The 17,481-nt window shown below is 42.1% G+C and overlaps 1 protein-coding gene and 1 pseudogene across 2 annotated transcripts; both read right to left on the bottom strand.

The window, feature by feature from the left end:
• Positions 1–9,073: 9,073 nt before the first annotated feature.
• On the bottom strand, positions 9,074–10,294 carry LOC135524937 (interferon-induced protein with tetratricopeptide repeats 1-like; annotated as a pseudogene).
• Positions 10,295–13,291: 2,997 nt separating this feature from the next.
• Positions 13,292–17,299, bottom strand: LOC135523842 (interferon-induced protein with tetratricopeptide repeats 5-like). Of its 2 annotated transcripts, none has more exons than XM_064950803.1 (2): positions 16,972–17,299; positions 13,292–15,121 (listed from the first exon to the last, which is right to left on the bottom strand). In XM_064950803.1, exons 1-2 carry the CDS (start codon positions 17,166–17,168, stop codon positions 13,681–13,683), a joined length of 1,638 nt encoding a protein of 545 aa, XP_064806875.1. In that variant the 5' UTR covers positions 17,169–17,299; the 3' UTR covers positions 13,292–13,680. The 2 variants fall into 2 exon arrangements, with proteins under 2 accessions (XP_064806875.1, XP_064806876.1); XM_064950804.1 differs by lacking the exon at positions 16,972–17,299 and adding an exon at positions 15,988–16,041.
• Between the last annotated feature and the right edge of the window lie 182 nt (positions 17,300–17,481).

Here is a 17,481-nt window from a genome sequence, read left to right as displayed (position 1 = left end):
TGTTCCAGTCAGTCGCAGTAGAGAACTAGAAGGAAAGGTGGCCAAAGAGGTGTTGGCTTTGGGGATGACCAGTGAGATATACTTGCTGGAGCGCGTGCTATGGGTGGGTGTTGTTATCGTGACCAGTGAGCTGAGATAAGGCGGAGCTTAACCTAGGAAAGACATAAATGACCTGGAGCCAGTGGGTCTGGTGGTGAATATATAGCGAGGGACAGCCGACGAGAGCATACAGGTCGCAGTGGTTGGTGGTATATGGGGTTTTGGTGACAAAACGGATGGCAGTGTGATATACTGCATCCAGTTTTCTGAGTAGAGTGTTGGAGGCTATTTTGTAAATGACATCGCCGAAGTCGAGGATCAGTAGGATGGTCAGTTTTACAAGGGTAAGTTTGGCAGCATGAGTGAAGGATGCTTTGTTGCGAAATAGGAAGCCAATTCTAGATTTACATTTTGGATTGGAGATGTTTAATATGAGTCTGGAAGGAGAGTTTACAGTCCAGCCAGACATCTAGGTATTTGTAGTTGTCCACATATTCTAAGTCAGAACCGTCCAGAGTAGTGATGCAAGTCGGGCGGGTGGGGACAGCGGTTGAAAAGCATCCATTTAGTTTTACTAGCGTTTAAGAGCAGTTGGAGGCCACAGAAGGAGTGTTGTATGGCATTGAAGCTTGTTTGGAGGTTTGTAAACACAGTGCCCAAAGAAGGGCCAGATGTATACAGAATGGTGTCGTCTGCGTAGAGGTGGATCAGGGAATCACCCGCAGCAAGAGCGACATCGTTTATATATACAGAGAAAAGAGTCGGCCCGAGAATTGAACCCTGTGGTACCCCCATAGAGACTGCCAGAGTTCTGGACAACAGGCCCTCCGATTTGACACACTGAACTCTATCTGAGAAGTAGTTTGTTAACCAGGTGAGGCAGTCATTTGAGAAACCAAGGCTGTTGAGTCTGCCGATAAGAATGCAGTGATTGACAGAGTCGAAAGCCTTGGCCAGGTAGATGAAGACGGCTGCACAGTACTGTCTCTTATCGATGGTGGTTATGATATCGTTTAGTACCTTGAGCTTGGCTGAGGGTCACCCGTGACCAGCTCAGGAACCGGATTGCACAGCGGAGAAAGTATGGTGGGATTCGAAATGATCAGTGATCTGTTTATTAACTTAGCTTTCGAAGACTTTAGAAAGGCAGGGCAGGATTAATATAGGTCTGTAAGAGTTTGGGTCTATAGAGTAAACCCCTTTGAAGAGGGGGATGACCACGGAAGCTTTCCACTCTTTGGGGATCTCGGACGATACGAAAGAGAGGTTGAACAGACTGGTGATAGGGGTTGCAACAATGGCGGTGGATAATTTTAGAAAGAGAGGGTCCTGATTGTCTAGCCCAGCTAATTTGTACAGGTCCAGGTTTTGCAGCTCTTTCAGAACATCTGCTATCTGGATTTGGGTGAAGGAGAAGCTGGGGATGCTTGGGCAAGTAGCTGTGGGGGGTGTGCAGCTGTTGGCTGGGGATGGGGTAGCCAGGAGGAAAGCATGGCCAGCCGTAGAGAAATGCTTATTGAAATTCTCAATTATCGTGGATTTATCGGTGGTGACAGTGTTACCAAGCCTCAGTGCAGCGGGCAGCTGGAAGGAGGTGCTCTTATTCTCCATGGACTTTACAGTGTCCCAAAACTTTTTGGAGGAATAGCTACAGGATGCAAATTTCTGTTTGGAAAAGCTAGCCTTTGCTTTCCTGACTGATTGCGTGTATTGGTTCCTAACTTCCCTGAAAAGTTGCATATCGCGGGGACTATTCGATGCTAGTGCAGTCCGCCACAGGATGTTTTTGTGCTGGTTGAGGGCAGTCAGGTCTGGAGTGAACCAAGGGCTATATCTTTTCTTAGTTGTACATTTTAAAGGGGCATGCTAATTTAAGATGGTGATGGAAATTACTTTTAAAGAACGACCAGACATCCTCTACTGACAGGACCTACTGAGGTCAATATCCTTCCAGGAAACCCGGGTCAGGTCAATTAGAAAGGCCTGCTCGCTGAAGTGTTTTAGGGAGCGTTTGACAGTGATGAGGGGTGTTTGTTTGACTGTGAAACCCATAGCGAATGCAGGCAATGAGACAGTGATTGCTGAGATCCTGATTGAAAACAGCAGAGGTCTATTTGGAGGGCAAGTTGGTCAGGATAATCTATGAGGGTGCCCATGTTTGCAGATTTAGAGTTGTACCTGGTAGGTTCCTTGATAATTTGTGTGAGATTGAGGGCATCTAGCTTAGATTGTAGGACTACCAGGGTGTTAAGCATATCCCAGTTTAGGTCACCTAACAGAAAAAACTCTGAAGATAGATGGGGGGGGGGGCAATCAATTCACATATGGTGTCCAGGGCACAGCTGGGAGCTGAGGGGGGGGAGTCTATAACAGGCGGCAACAGTGAGGGGCTTATTTCTAGAGAAATTATTTTTTTAAATTAGAAGCTCGAACTGTTTGGGCATAGAGCTGTAATGTATGACAGAACTGTATGCAGGCTAACTCTTGACGGAAAATGTTGTAGTTGGGGATGGAAATCTCAGAATTTTTGGTGGCCTTCCTAAACCAGGATTCAGACATGGTAAGGACATCAGGGTTGGCGGAGTGTGCTAAAGCAGTGAGTAAAACAAACTTAGGGATGAGGCTTCTGATGTTTAACATGCATGAAACCAAGGCTTTTGCGGTTACAGAAGTCAACAAATGAGAGCGCCTGGGGACACGCAGGGCCTGGGTTAACCTCCACATCACCCGAGGAACAGAGGAGGAGTAGGATAAGGGTATGGCTAAAGGCTATCAAAACTGGTCGTCTAGTGCATTGGGGAAAGAGAATAAAAGGAGCAGATTTCTGTGTGTGGTAGGATAGATTCAGGGCATAATGTACAGACGGGTGTGGTAGGGTGCGGGTACAGTGGAGGTAAACCTAGGCATTGACTGATGATAAGAGAGGTTGCATCTCTGGACACACTAGTTATGCAGGCTGAGGTCACCGCATGTGTTTGGAGGTCGGACAAAAGAGCTATCTGAGGCATGTTGAGTGGGACTAGAGGCTCATATGGAATCATGTAGTAAGCAAAAAAGTGTTAAACAAATCAAAATATATTTTATATTTGAGATTCTTTAAATAGCCACCCTTTGCCTTAATGACAGCTTTGCACACACTAGGTATTTTCTCAACCAGCTGCATGAGGTAGTCACCTGGAATGCATTTCAATTAACAAGTGTGCTTTATTAAAAGTTAATTTGTAGAATTTCTTTCCTTCTTAATGCATTTGAGCCAATCGGTTGTGTTGTGACATGGTAGGGGGGTTATACAGAAGATAGCCCTATTTGGTAAAATACCAAGTCCTTATTATGGCAAAAACAGCTCAAATAAGCAAAGAGAAACGACAATCCATTACTTTAAGACATGAAGGTCAGTCAATACGGAACATTTCAAGAACTTTGAAAGTTTTTTCGGGTGCAGTCGCAAAAACCATCAAGCGCTATAATGAAACTAGCTCTCATGAGGACCACCACAGGAATGGAAGTTCAAGAGTTACCTCTGCTGCAGAAGATAAGTTCATTAGAGTTACCTGCCTCAGAAATTGCAGTCCAAATAAATGCTTCACAGAGTACACGTAACAGACACATTCTCAACATCAACTGTTCCCCAGGCGCCGAAGACGTAGATGTCGATTAAGGCAGCCCCCTGCACCTCTGATTCAGAAGGGCTGGGTTAAATGCAGATGACACTTTTCAGTTGAAGGCATTCAGTTGTACAACTGTCTAGGGGTCCCCCCTTTCCCTGTTCAGAGGAGATCATCTGAATCAGGCCTTCATGGTCGAATTGCTGCAAATAAACCACTACTAAAGGACACCAATAAGAAGAAGAGACTTGCTTGGGCCAAGAAACATGAGCAATGGACGTTAGCCTGGTGGAAATTTGTCCTTTGGTCTGGAGTCCAAATTTGAGATTTTTGGTTCCAACTGCCGTGTCTTTGTGAAATGCGGTGTGGGGGAACAGATGATTTCAGCATGTACAGTGCCTTGCGAAAGTATTCGGCCCCCTTGAACTTTGCGACCTTTTGCCACATTTCAGGCTTCAAACATAAAGATATAAAACTGTATTTTTTGGTGAAGAAACAACAACAAGTGGGACACAATCATGAAGTGGAACGACATTTATTGGATATTTCAAACTATTTTAACAAATCAAAAACTGAAAAATTGGGCGTGCAAAATTATTCATCCCCTTTACTTTCAGTGCAGCAAACTCTCTCCAGAAGTTCAGTGAGGATCTCTGAATGATCCAATGTTGACCTAAATGACTAATGATGATAAATACAATCCACCTGTGTGTAATCAAGTCTCCGTATAAATGCACCTGCACTGTGATAGTCTCAGAGGTCCGTTAAAAGCGCAGAGAGCATCATGAAGAACAAGGAACACACCAGGCAGGTCCGAGATACTGTTGTGAAGAAGTATAAAGCCGGATTTGGATACAAAAAGATTTCCCAAGCTTTAAACATCCCAAGGAGCACTGTGCAAGTGATAATATTGAAATGGAAGGAGTATCAGACCACTGCAAATCTACCAAGACCTGGCCGTCCCTCTAAACTTTCAGCACATACAAGGAGAAGACTGATCAGAGATGCAGCCAAGAGGCCCATGATCACTCTGGATGAACTGCAGAGATCTACAGCTGAGGTGCGAGACTCTGTCCATAGGACAACAATCAGTCGTATATTGCACAAATCTGGCCTTTATGGAAGAGTGGCAAGAAGAAAGACATTTCTTAAAGATATCCATAAAAGGTGTCATTTAAAGTTTGCCACAAGCCACCTGGTAGACACACCAAACATGTGGAAGAAGGTGCTCTGGTCAGATGAAACCAAAATTGAACTTTTTGGCAACAATGCAAAACGTTATGTTTGGCGTAAAAGCAACACAGCTCATCACCCTGAACACACCATCTCCACTGTCAAACATGGTGGTGGCAGCATCATGGTTTGGGCCTGCTTTTCTTCAGCAGGGACAGGGAAGACGGTTAAAATTGATGGGAAGATGGATGGAGCCAAATACAGGACCATTCTGGAAGAAAACCTGATGGAGTCTGCAAAAGACCTGAGACTGGGACGGAGATTTGCCTTCCAACAAGTGTCCCACTTGTTGTTGATTCTTCACAAAAAAATACAGTTTTATATCTTTATGTTTGAAGCCTGAAATGTGGCAAAAGGTCGCAAAGTGCAAGGGGCCAAATACTTTCGCAAGGCACTGTATATTTCCCATCGTAAAGCATGGAGGAGGAGGTGTTATGGTGTGGGGGTGCTTTGCTGGTGACACTGTCTGTGATTTATTTAGAATTCAAGGCACACTGAACCAGCATGTCTACCACAGCATTTTGTAGCGATATGCCATCCCATCTGGTTTGGGCTTAGTGGGACTGTCATTTGTTTTTCAACAAGACAATGACCCAACAACTCAAATCAAATTGTATTGGTCACATACACATGGTTAGCAGATGTTAATGTGAGTATAGCGAAATGCTTGTGCTTCCAGTTCTGACAGTGCAGCAATATCTAACATGTAATATCTAACAATTCCACAACAAATACCTAACACACACAAATCTAAGTAAGGAATGGAATAAGAATATATAAATATATGGATGAGCAATGTCAGTGCGGCATAGGCTACCTCCAGGCTGTGTAAGGGCTATTTTACCAAGAAGGAGAGTGATGGAGTGGGAAGAGTTGTACCGCAGAGTGAACAAAAAGCAGCCAACAAGTGCTCAGAATATGTGGGAACTCCTTCCAGACTGTTGGAAAGGCATTCCAGGTGAAGCTGGTTGAGAGAACGCCAAGTGTGTGCAAAGCTGTCATCAAGGCAAAAGGTGGCTATTTCAAGAATCTCAAATATATATTTTGCTTACTACATGATTCCATGTGTTATTTCATAGTTTTGATGTCTTCATTCTACAAAGTAGAAAAAAGTTCAAATAAAGAAAAACCCTTGAATGAGTCGGTTTTTTGACTGGTAGTGTACTTAGAGTACAAACCTACCTCACACAGGAAGCGGCGCAGGTCCTAATCCAGGCACTTGTCATCTCCAGTCTGGACTACTGCATCTCGCTGTTGGCTGGGCTCCCTGCTTGTGCCATCAAACTCCTGCAACTTCTCCAGAACGCATCAGCCCGCCTAATTTTCAACCTTCCCAAGTTCTCTCATGTGACCCTGCTCCTCCACACACTACACTGGCTTCCAGTTGAAGCTCACATCCACTACAAGACCATGGCACTTACCTACAGAACAGCAAGAGAAATTGCCCCTCCCTACCTTTAGGCTATGTTCAAACCCTACACCCCAACCCAAGCACTGCCACCTCAGGTCTCATGGCCCTCCCGTAGGCAGCTCCCGCTCAGCCCAGTCCAAGATATTCTATGTCCAGGCACCCCAACAAGCTTCCCTCTAACAATAGGACAGCAGAGTCCCGCCGATCTTCTGAAAACATCTGAAACCCTATCTCTTCAGTATCTTAAATAATCCACCCCCCAAAAAACACTTAACCAGCACTTTAAATTGCACGCTTCTAGCTCTGACCCTACTGATAGCTACATTGAGTAAAAATGTACTTTCTATGCCTGTAATATGTGGTTGTCCCACTTTGCTATCTTAGGATGGATGCACTAACTGTAAATCGCTCTGGATAAGAGAGTCTGCTATATGACTAAAATAAAAAAAATAGTAAATGCTAAAATATTAACAAGTTGGCCTTTGGTTGTCACTGGCCTAACAAAGAGGAGGGGCCCTTTGATATCCATAGTTTTGCTAAGCCTTGTTTTTTTCTTCAAATAGCTAACATTCAACATGTATTCTATAGTAATGGCTTAACATCAATTATAAATCCTGCAGGTTGAAATATACTGTCTTCCCAATTGTTTTACTGGTTCCATTTCTGTATTTTACCACAAGGTGGAGACAGTCCACAGTACTCCTCACCCTGAGGACCAACATGTATAGTCTACCACATACTCTTTCATTAGCACCTCCAGCTGAAGAGTTTTCTCCTCAATTGTCAGTGGTGTAAAGTACTTCAGTAAAAAATACTTTAACATAATCCTTAGTCATTTTTTGGGGTATCTGTACTTTACTATTTATATTTTTGACTACTTTTACTTTACTACTTTCCGAAATAAAAGTATGTACTTTTTACTCAATACATTTTTCCTGACACCCAAAAGTACTTGTTACATTTGGAATGTTTAGCAGGACAGAAAATGGTCCAATTTGCACACTTATCAAGAGAACGTTATATGCATATTCTAGCATGTTAATAAATCCTGTTAAGGCTCGGGATAATACTGCCCCCTTTGGATGAATTGCGTGCCCATAGTAAACTGGAAAAAAATCTGTCCAAAATTGCTAATATATGCATATAAAAGCTTCTAAAACCGTTTGAATTATGTCTGTATGTATAGCAGAACTCACAGGGTAGCCAATCTCCCAAACTATTTTTCTCATCAGGAAAGTTGGACCAACTTTGACGTCATCGCCCCCACCCTTCCCAACCAGCTATGGATCTGGGATCAGTTTCTATGTCTTCCGCGAGATGTCTTCTATGAGTAGAGCGTTTAATTGTGCAAATCCCGCAAGCTTTGACCCTTTGGCAGGCAAAATACTGGGTGTCGCGAGAAAATACATGCACTTTCAGGCGCGCGTTGCGCACAGAGCACCCTTTGTTCCAACTTGCACGAGAAGAACACAGTTTGTCCGGTCGATTTGAGAATTGTTTTGTACGTTAATAACATCCTAAAGCTTGATTCTGCACTTAGTTTGACCAGTTTAGTCAACATATAATATGTCATTTTGAGGTTTTGATGCGCAACCCCGCGAGACCAGAAGTAATTTTGGATGCATTTCAGCTGGAATTTGTCGCATTTGCTAAAACAAAGACACAGGACTTGAAACCAAACCATGTTTTGGGTAAGTATGACTCCTTCCACTACATTCTGATCAAAGACCATCAAAGGTAAGGGAATATTTATGTTGTAATTTTGTGTTTCTGTTGACTCCAACATAGCAGAGAAATATTGCTTATGTCTGAGCGCCGTCTCAGATTATTGAATAGCTAACGATTTCTGTAACGTTAAAAAGAAATGTGACAAAGCGATTGCATTAAGAAGCAGTGTATCTTTCTAACTATATGTAGAACATGTATATTTAGTCAAAGTTTATGATGTGTATTGCTGTTATCTGGTGTTATCTGGCGGAGTTATCTATAATTTCTCCAGACATTTTTTAGCATTTTCTGAACATGGCGTCAATCTAAACAGAGATTTATGGATATAAATGGCATATTATTGAAAAAAACAACATAAATGTGCTGTGTAACATGTCCTACTACTGTCATCTGATGAAGATTTTCAAAAGGTTAGTGAATTATTTTTCTTTTAATCCTGCGTTTGTGATTGCATCTTTTGTTCGACAAAATGGCTACATATCGTCTGTGTCTTTGTGGTGGTTTGATATACATATGTGCTATGTTTTCGCCGTAAAACATTTTACAAATCTGACTCGCTGGGTAGATGAACAAGGCGTTTATCTTTCATTTGAGCTATTGGACTTGTTAATGTGTGGAGGTTAATTATTTCTAAGAATATCTTTGCATTCTGTGTGCCACGGTTTGAGTTGAGCGGGGGGGGGGGGGGTTCCCCTTGGGGAACCTGTAGCGTGAGCAAAGAAGGTATATTTACTTTTACTCAAGTATGAGAATTTAGTTCTTTTTCCACCACTGTATATGATGTTGTTCATTCCTTTTGTGTGATTATTCGGATGAAAACCATTGAAGGCCGAAAGTTTTATTTTTGAACCTTGCTTAATAAAACAAATATTTTGTTATGGTGTGCAAGTGTTGCGCCTTTTCCTTTTCAATAAATACATTGGCTAAAATATATATTTTTCAGCTATTATAAAAACACATCATTCTCCGCTCAGGGAGAATTTAAACTATGTCTAATAAAGTTGATGAATGTACCCTTGCAGGGATTTATTACTAGATCACTTTGTAAATGACTGTTTTACCCTGGTATATCATTACTGCAGTGAGAGACGGAGTTCACGGTGCACAGAGAGGTATTTGTCATTCTCTGGCCTGCTGTTTCTCCCCCTGTTATTTTATACACAACCCCCAGGATACCACAGGCCTTTTCTTCTGTGGCGTCTTTGGAGAAAGGATTCTCTGCGATCATCATCCGTTTCTGGATACATCTCTTCTCTTCAGCAGTGTCCTTCTGCAGCTCCAAAACCTTTGTCGTGCTTGATGGCCAGAGGTTCACATTTGTTGTAGTACTGGTGGAACTGGCCGGTGTGCAGGTAAAGTAGACATCTTCAGATGATAAATGCACTTTCGGAGTAGCTGCTGGTTCTCATTACCCTTTCCATGGAAGCTTCCTAGCATAGAACAATATTTTTCCTCTTGTAGCAGAAAGCCAATCAATGATATATTATGGCAGACTGGCTTGTACGCTTTAGTGCTCCATTCAACAGATCAATGGACTTGCAAACGTGCTCCTGTTGGTCGGAGTAACTTCCCCACATATCGTGTCACATGCATGCAGTCTTGGGACATCTCCAGAGCTTTCTCCACTAGCTCCTCTGTCTCCCCAAATATTTGATAGACAGACAGTTTCAGGCCCAGTAGGACCATCAGGACTGTGTCTTGTGGGTTGATATTTAGGGCGCGTCTCAGCTGTTTGATAGCTGGCGAGTCAAAATTAAGAGCGCTCTTGTTCTGCATAGCCTGCATTTCACTCACTCTCCTCAGGCTCCAGTTCCAGAGCTTTCTTGAAGCACGCTACAGCTTTGTCATAGCTGTTATAGGAGAACTTGAGGTAGGTCCAGCCTTTCTCCCCGATAGACCTCAGGGTACAAGACAGATGTAGAACCAGAAACTTCTGCCTTGATCTTCAGTTCTCAAAGTAGCTTTGGCACTTGATGTAATCACCCACACATAACCAGGTGAGGTCTCCATAGGTGACACAGATGTTTCTCACAGTTCTCCTCATAGTGCTCTCTTCTGAGCTCCTCAGCCTTTAGGCAAATTAGCCACGGCCTCCTCTGGGTAACCCTTCAGGTATTTGATGTTGGCAAGAAAGCTGAATGACCCTGCAACCCCTCCTTAGAGTAAAAAAAAAATGAACCTCTGACTCCTCTGAGTTGCTCGCTATGCAGTCTATGCTTCAAAATGTAAATTCTTAAACCCTTTACCTTGTACCTATGTTTATCCTCTGTTGTTGCATGCCTTTATTTGCTGAAATCTATACCTTTCAATAAAATGTTCATCAAAATCTACAACCACTGACTGTTTCCATGTTGAGATTCAATTGGCACATGCAGCAATGAGGAAAGTCGGTGGTTGTTTTTGATGAACGTTTTAAACAAAGGCACCCTAGAGGTACATGGTTTAAGAATGTACTTTTTTGTTGTTGTTGAATTTTACCCCCCCTTTTTCTCCCCAATTTCATGGTATCCAATTGTTAGTAGTTACTATCTTGTCTCATCACTACAACTCCCGTACGGGCTCGGGAGAGACGAAGGTCGAAAGCCATGCGTGCCCCGAAACACAACCCAACCAAGCCGCACTGCTTCTTAACACAGCGCGTATCCAACTCGGAAGCCAGCCACACCAGGAAACACCGTGCATCTGGCGACCTGGTTCGGGTGCACTGCGCCCGGCCCGCCACAGGAGTCACTAGTGCGCGATGAGACAAGGATATCCCTACCGGTCAAACCCTCCCTAACCCGGACGATGCGATGCATTCAGTGACAGTGCCAAAAAAAGTATTTTGTTTGCGCTCATAATGCACCATAGCCGTTAGTAGAGTTCATGCATATAGTCTGAAATTACCAGGGGGGAACTCGCGTGTGTGTATGTGTGCGTGCGCGCGTCTGCGAGTCTGCCTGTTTGAACGAGTGTATTAGATCATTAGATCGATGGCCATTTGTTTGTTTTGCCCCTACTTTTTAGTGCCCACAAACACACACACAACCGAACAGTCTCTACCTGTGTATGTAACCACACGGACTTGGATGAAATACCTCTTCCAAGTCGGTGTGGTTCCTCCTGAAAATACCCAATTTGTGGCACAACCTCTTATACAGGTCCTTAGACTTATAATAATATGGCTAGTATGTGCTACAAGAGCAGGGATTTCGTTGTTACTAAAGCAAATTCTAAAGTATAGTTTCACCAGTCATTGAATTTAGGCTTTTTAACCGTGGCGCGCCAAGCAACTAGGAGCCAGGGATGCAGTAATCATTAATAACCAAATCTCCTACTTTAATCTTGAAGCTGCGACTTTATTCTCAAAATGTCGACTTCACTCTCGAAATATACCCACTTTATTCTCGTAATATTGCTACTTTATTCACGGCATTTAAATGTGACTTTATAAAATGAAAATTCTACTTTATTCTCGAAATCTTGACTTTATTGTAAAAGTATTTTACGTTTTTAAAGTACTATCTGCTCAAAAAAATGTATCAGAGTACTTCATCCATCAGCATGTTTTAATTTGTATTTTTCACATGGCAGTAATATTCTTCCATAGGCTACTACTCTATGCTTTAATTTTTTCGGAACATTTTATTTTCAGATTATTATTTTTGTTATATTTAGTCCCACCCTTCAGCTCTGCTCAACCCCTCCCATCTATCTCTGAACACCATCCAGTTTTGATTTCTATTAGTCATATATTTTTCAACTGTGGTGTGATGTTTCCCAAAAGACCTGTACCTTTATATTCTTATAGTTTCTACAGATTGTGAATTAAAGATCAAATGTTTTGCAAAGAGTATTATTATATTATTGATTGATTGACTATGACTTTTCAAATCACCAAGCAGTGCTATTTGCAGAGTTAGATCCTGGTAAAGCAATTTCTCAAGAAAATAATTTTGTAATGTTGACCAAAAACAAGCTACATATGGGCTGTACCAAAACAAGTAATCTAATGATTCTCTCTTCGCGGCAAATTCTGCAGAGCTGGGATGGTTGTATCCCCCATATATATATATATATATACACAATTATATTGGGAGCAAGAATTATATATAAAAAAGTGTTTATTTATATTTTACCCCCTCTTTCAATCGTGTCTCATCACTGCAACAGACTCAGGAGAGGCAAAGGTCGAGCCATGCGTCGTCCGAAACATTACCCACCAAACCATGCTTCTTGACACCCACCCGCGTAACCCACAAGCCAGCTGTGCCAATGGAAACACTGTTCAACTGAAGTCAGCCTGCAGGCACCTAGCCCGCCACAAGAGCACAATGAGCCAAGTAAAGCACCCCTGGCTAAACCCCCTTTAATCCGGACAACGCTGTGCCAATTGTGCACCACCCTATGGAACTCCTGGTCGCAGCTGGTTGTGACCCAGCCTGGGATCAAACCCGGGTCTGTAGTGACGCCTCAAGCACTGCAATGTAGAGCCTTAGACCGCTGCGCCACTCAGGAAGGCCATACAAATACAAATTGAATCCGGTGTTGTTTTGTGTATGTTCATAAACCATGGAATCGGTACATTGAACATCTCTTCCTAACTACTGTGCAACCTGAATGGCAGCACAACAGTTTGCAATTTTACTGTCACCAGAGTCATAGCCTAACCCCTTAAATGAAGCCTACTCACTACAATTGTTAAATGCCCAGTGCAGTAGAAACATGATTTTCCTGTGATTTATATATATTTCCAAACTATGAGGTTGGAATAGTACTGTGAAATTGTGAAAATTAGTGTAAGAGCTGTTTGGAAAGACTGCCTGAAATTTGGTGGGAGTTTTGGCCTACTCTGGTGACATCACTATGCAGTAAATTAGTTAATAGACCAATAAGAAAGTTCTAAACCTCTCTGCCAATAACATATAATTTTCAGTTTCCCCTCCCCACTCAAACCACTCCAAGACAGTCCTATCAAAATTCTTTCTTGAGAAATTGCCCTTTGCTATGAAGCAATTTATGTTTATTTTTTACCATTTTAATTGAAAACAATCACAGTAAGGGACTTAAATGTTACCCAGAAATTATTTGATATTGAGAAGAAAAAAATCCCAGCTGCATTGGACCTTAAATATCTGAAATAAAATGACTTTTAATTTTGTTGTGGAATTTATTTCTTATTGTTCCCTGAAATGTAAGTGGTAGGTAGACTCACTGTCTGTCAAACTTCGAGTGAGTCCCTCCAAAATTCAATCAAAGTGCAAGCATGGAGATTCTTAGAGGGAACAACAGGAAATGTGTATATCTGACTTTATTAAGCAATGTTGGCTTTAGGAACTAAGTAGAAAAAAACATAGCAATTTAACAAGAACAAAAGATAATCAAGACTTTGGTACTGTGTTTTATTACCTCTTCAGAATGTTACTGTCAGTTTAAGAAACAGTTTAACAGTCAATGAAGATATCCAATCATCTACGCTATAGGGGACACATCCAAAGACATTAAAAAAAATCTTACAAAAGTAATAGAATCTTACTCAAATTTTCTTTGATTTTGTGTAAAAAAATTGCAAACTTAAGAAGCATACATGCAACTTGAAGTAAATGTTACTCCCTGATTAAACCCATTAAAATGCACGTAGCAGTATTCTTATGTAAGCCATGCGTTGCGTTACAATAAAATATATCATTTGAGTTTCATTCCTTTGCGTAGGGCATCTGTAAGGTCATCTGTGTCTGGAGAGTCCACATTGACTCCCCTTGGCTCTTCAGCCTTTCTCTCCTCTATGTCTACAGTGGCGAGGAACGCCAAAATCTCAGAGGCCTCGTCAACTCTCCTCTTGTTAGTCTGGCACCTCTCTGCTATCTGCTTAAGCTTCTTCCCAGCCTCCTTCCTGTCCCAACTCTCAATCTGAATCTGGTAGGCATTTTTGAATTGTGTCGCAGCCCTGACCTCATCTTTCTTCCTGTGGAACAGAAACAGGCCGAAGCTGGTGTAGCAGTGCTGCTTGTCAGAGTCACTGAGGGATTCATCTTTTACCAGGTTGATGAAGATCTTCAACGCCTCTTCCAGCTGGTAGTTGTTCCCGTAGGCCTCAGCCAGGTTCACCCTGGCGTGAATGTTGGAGGGCTTCAGCTCCACGGCTCTGGAGAAGTGACGGATGCAGACCTCTACCTTTGCTTTTATCTGGCCCCCATTGACCCGTCCCCCTTTCCTCTTCTGCTCGAACATCTGACTGAGCTGTTGTTTGTGACACAGGCCAATTTGGTGATGGAGGAAGTGGGAGTTTGGAGACAGCTCCAGAGCTTTCCCCAAAATGCGTAGGGACTCATTGACAGAGCCCTCGTATCTGAAAAACTTTGCCACGTAACGCATGACGTGAGGCACATCAGGAGACAGTCTGAGGGCTTCTGTGATGAGTTTCGTGGACTCTTGTTGATTTCTGTTCTGAAGCTTCAGGGCTAGGAGGACCATAACCTCCGAGTTATCGGGCTCCAATGACAAGGCTTTCCTTAGCTGAGTGGTAGCTTCACTTTCCTCTGACCTCACTTCGTTATCCCTAACCATGCCTTCCAACCTGTACAGGACCATGGCATAGCCCACATTGAAAGAAGCATTGTTTGGCTCTCCCTGTAGAGCTTTCTGAAAGCTCTCTTTTACCCTTTTATAAAAGAATGCCCCAAGCCTGATAAGGCTCCAGCCTTTCTCACCATGTACTGAAGGTAAGCTGCCTTGAATCTTTGAAGCCCTTGGAATACCCTTATTGATGTTTTCCAGCTTCTCAAGGTAGGCATCCACATCATCCATGTTCCTTGAGTGATAGTGAACCCATGCATAGTTAGCATAGGTCACCAGTAACTCTGTATCATCCTGTCTGTCCTTCAATGCACTCTCAGCCTTGTGGAGATACTCAAGAGCACTAACATTATTTTCCTTCAGGTGGCTCAGGAACGCTAGTAAGTTGAAATACGTGACATGGTATTTTGAAGGGCATAACTTCATGATGCGATCCAGGAGTTTTTCAGGGATGCTGTCCAGGTCCTTAATGTCACCCTTCCTTATGTCCCATGTGAAGTGACACTCAAGTGCTTTCAGCTTAACTTCCATATCTGCTTTGACCGAGGCACTGTGAGAAAAAGGCAAAAATACCATAATTAACACAGCATTTTAACGGTTGTTGTCACTTCTGCCGCCCAAGGTGTCGGACCATAAAGCTGAGGGTCACATAATCACAATTGTACCCAAGGTCGTCAGGTTGATCAACACCCTCTCCCTTGAGACCTGACCTACACTATCTGCCTATTCTATCCTTTCACACACTTACACGAATGCCTAGCTCCCTTTACTGCTCAAACATGAATATTGCACAAGCACTATCGAAGTTGCTTTGTGTGAGTATACAGTATGACCTATTTTCTTCTTAATGTTTTTTTTCCTATATGTTGTGGTAATTATATGAATCCTTTTTCATGCATAGTCCACCTGTCAACTGTCACCTTTAATTTCCAGAAATAATTGTCCCACCTGGATAAATAAAATGTGAATTGAACTGAAGCAGCACACCACACGGATTATTACTGTGTTATGTCAAGTCGATGATACAAATCATAGTTATTATTAACAATACGAAATGACACTAATGGTAGTATACGCTAAATAAACCATGATTACAAAGACAAATATCACAGGTGATGCCAAAGTGTGCCTTCAACTCATTGATGAAATACAATAAAAATGTTACATATTGTAACGAGCCTGGGTTTATAAGTGCGGAAATTGCCTCTGCTGCTTGAGCATGCTTTTGCGGTACAGTCGATAGCGCGCTGGACTTCGGGCTAGAAGGTCGAGGGTTCGAGACCTACTCTCTGAAGTTTCATTACAATATATATATATATAGAAAAAAAATAATTCGCTGTATTCAACAAGATGAGGTACGAATTTCACTGCGAAAATTAGAGAGATCCTGTCTAATTTTCTCAGTGAAATTCGTACCTCATCTTGTTGAATACAGCGAATTATTTTTTTGTATTGCACAAGTACGCGAACGTAGCCTACACAGTCGATACGTACTCACTCCCTGGCCAATATATAGGCCTTCTGCAACTTTCAAAGGACAGGAAAGCGAAACTGATGAGTAGCTGTATTGCCAGTCTCCATTCCGGCAATACGCCATTTATGAACCTTTAGCACTGTAGCATACAAAATCTTGTGGTATATAGCCTACTGACCTGCGATCATCATGTTACAAAAGTTTCTAAACCGTGAATAGAGAAGAGGTGCTATCAACAACTTATTCAGTAAGAATGCCTCCACGAAGAGAACTACTGTGCTGCAATGATTGACCATGAACTGGCGCTGTGTACTATACAAAGGGGGAAAGGAGAAGGTCATATAAGGGGTAGAGAGGATATGCTTGAGGAAATATATTTTTCCAGCGAGTAAATATTCAAATTGTTTTTTCAACACTAATGACTCTACAATCACTCGTTGTGTTTGAACAATGCGTATTTTCCTGGTGAATAACCAACAGAAATTGGAGTAACACTGCCTCCTCTCTATCCTTTCACACACTTACACGAATGTCCTATTTTCTTCTTAATGTTTTTTTCCTATATGTTGTGGTACTTATATTAATCATTTTTCATGTGTAGTCCACCTGTCAACTGTCATCTTTAATTTCCAGAAATAATTGTCCCTCTGGATAAATAAAATGTGAATTGAACTGAAGAAGCATACAGCACACCACACGGATTATTACTGTGTTATGTCAAATCGATTATACAAATTATAGGTGTTATTAGCAATACGAAATTGCACAAATGGTAGTATACGCTAAATAAATCATGATTTCAAAGAGAAATATCAGAGGTGATGCCAAAGTATGCCTTTAATTCATTGATGAAATACAATACAAATGTCATATTTATTTATATCGCACCAATAGATCCTGTCTAATATTCGGGGTAAAATTCTTACCTCATCTTGTTGAATACAGCGAGTTGTTTTTTGTAATGACCGGGTACGCGGAATAGGCTACACAGCCAACACGTACTCACTCCCTGGCTATATATAGGCCTTCTGCAATTCGCAAAAGACAGGAAACCGAAACTGATGCTTAGGTGTATTGCCAAATTTTCCATTCTGACAAGTGACAACAAGTAATTTATTAACATTTTGCACTGTAGCCTAACACAGACGGTGGGGTGTAGTCTATTGACCTGCGATCATCACGTGACAACAAATTTCAAACCGTGAATAGAAAAGCAGTGACATCAACAATTTACTCAAACCTGCATGAAGAGAATTCCTGTGCTGCAATGTTTGACCATGTACTGGCGCTGTGTACTATATAAAGGGGGAAAGAAGAAGGTCATAAAATGGGTAGAGGAGATGATTGTAGAAATATTATTTTCTGGGGCGGCAGGGTAGCCTAGTGGTTGTAGCGTTGGACTGGTAACGGAAAGGTTGCAAGTTCAAATCCCCGAG

The sequence above is a fragment of the Oncorhynchus masou genome, chromosome 31 (assembly GCF_036934945.1).
Source record: "Oncorhynchus masou masou isolate Uvic2021 chromosome 31, UVic_Omas_1.1, whole genome shotgun sequence".
Lineage (NCBI taxonomy): Eukaryota > Metazoa > Chordata > Actinopteri > Salmoniformes > Salmonidae > Oncorhynchus > Oncorhynchus masou.
This window is presented reverse-complemented; position numbering and strand designations above follow the sequence as displayed.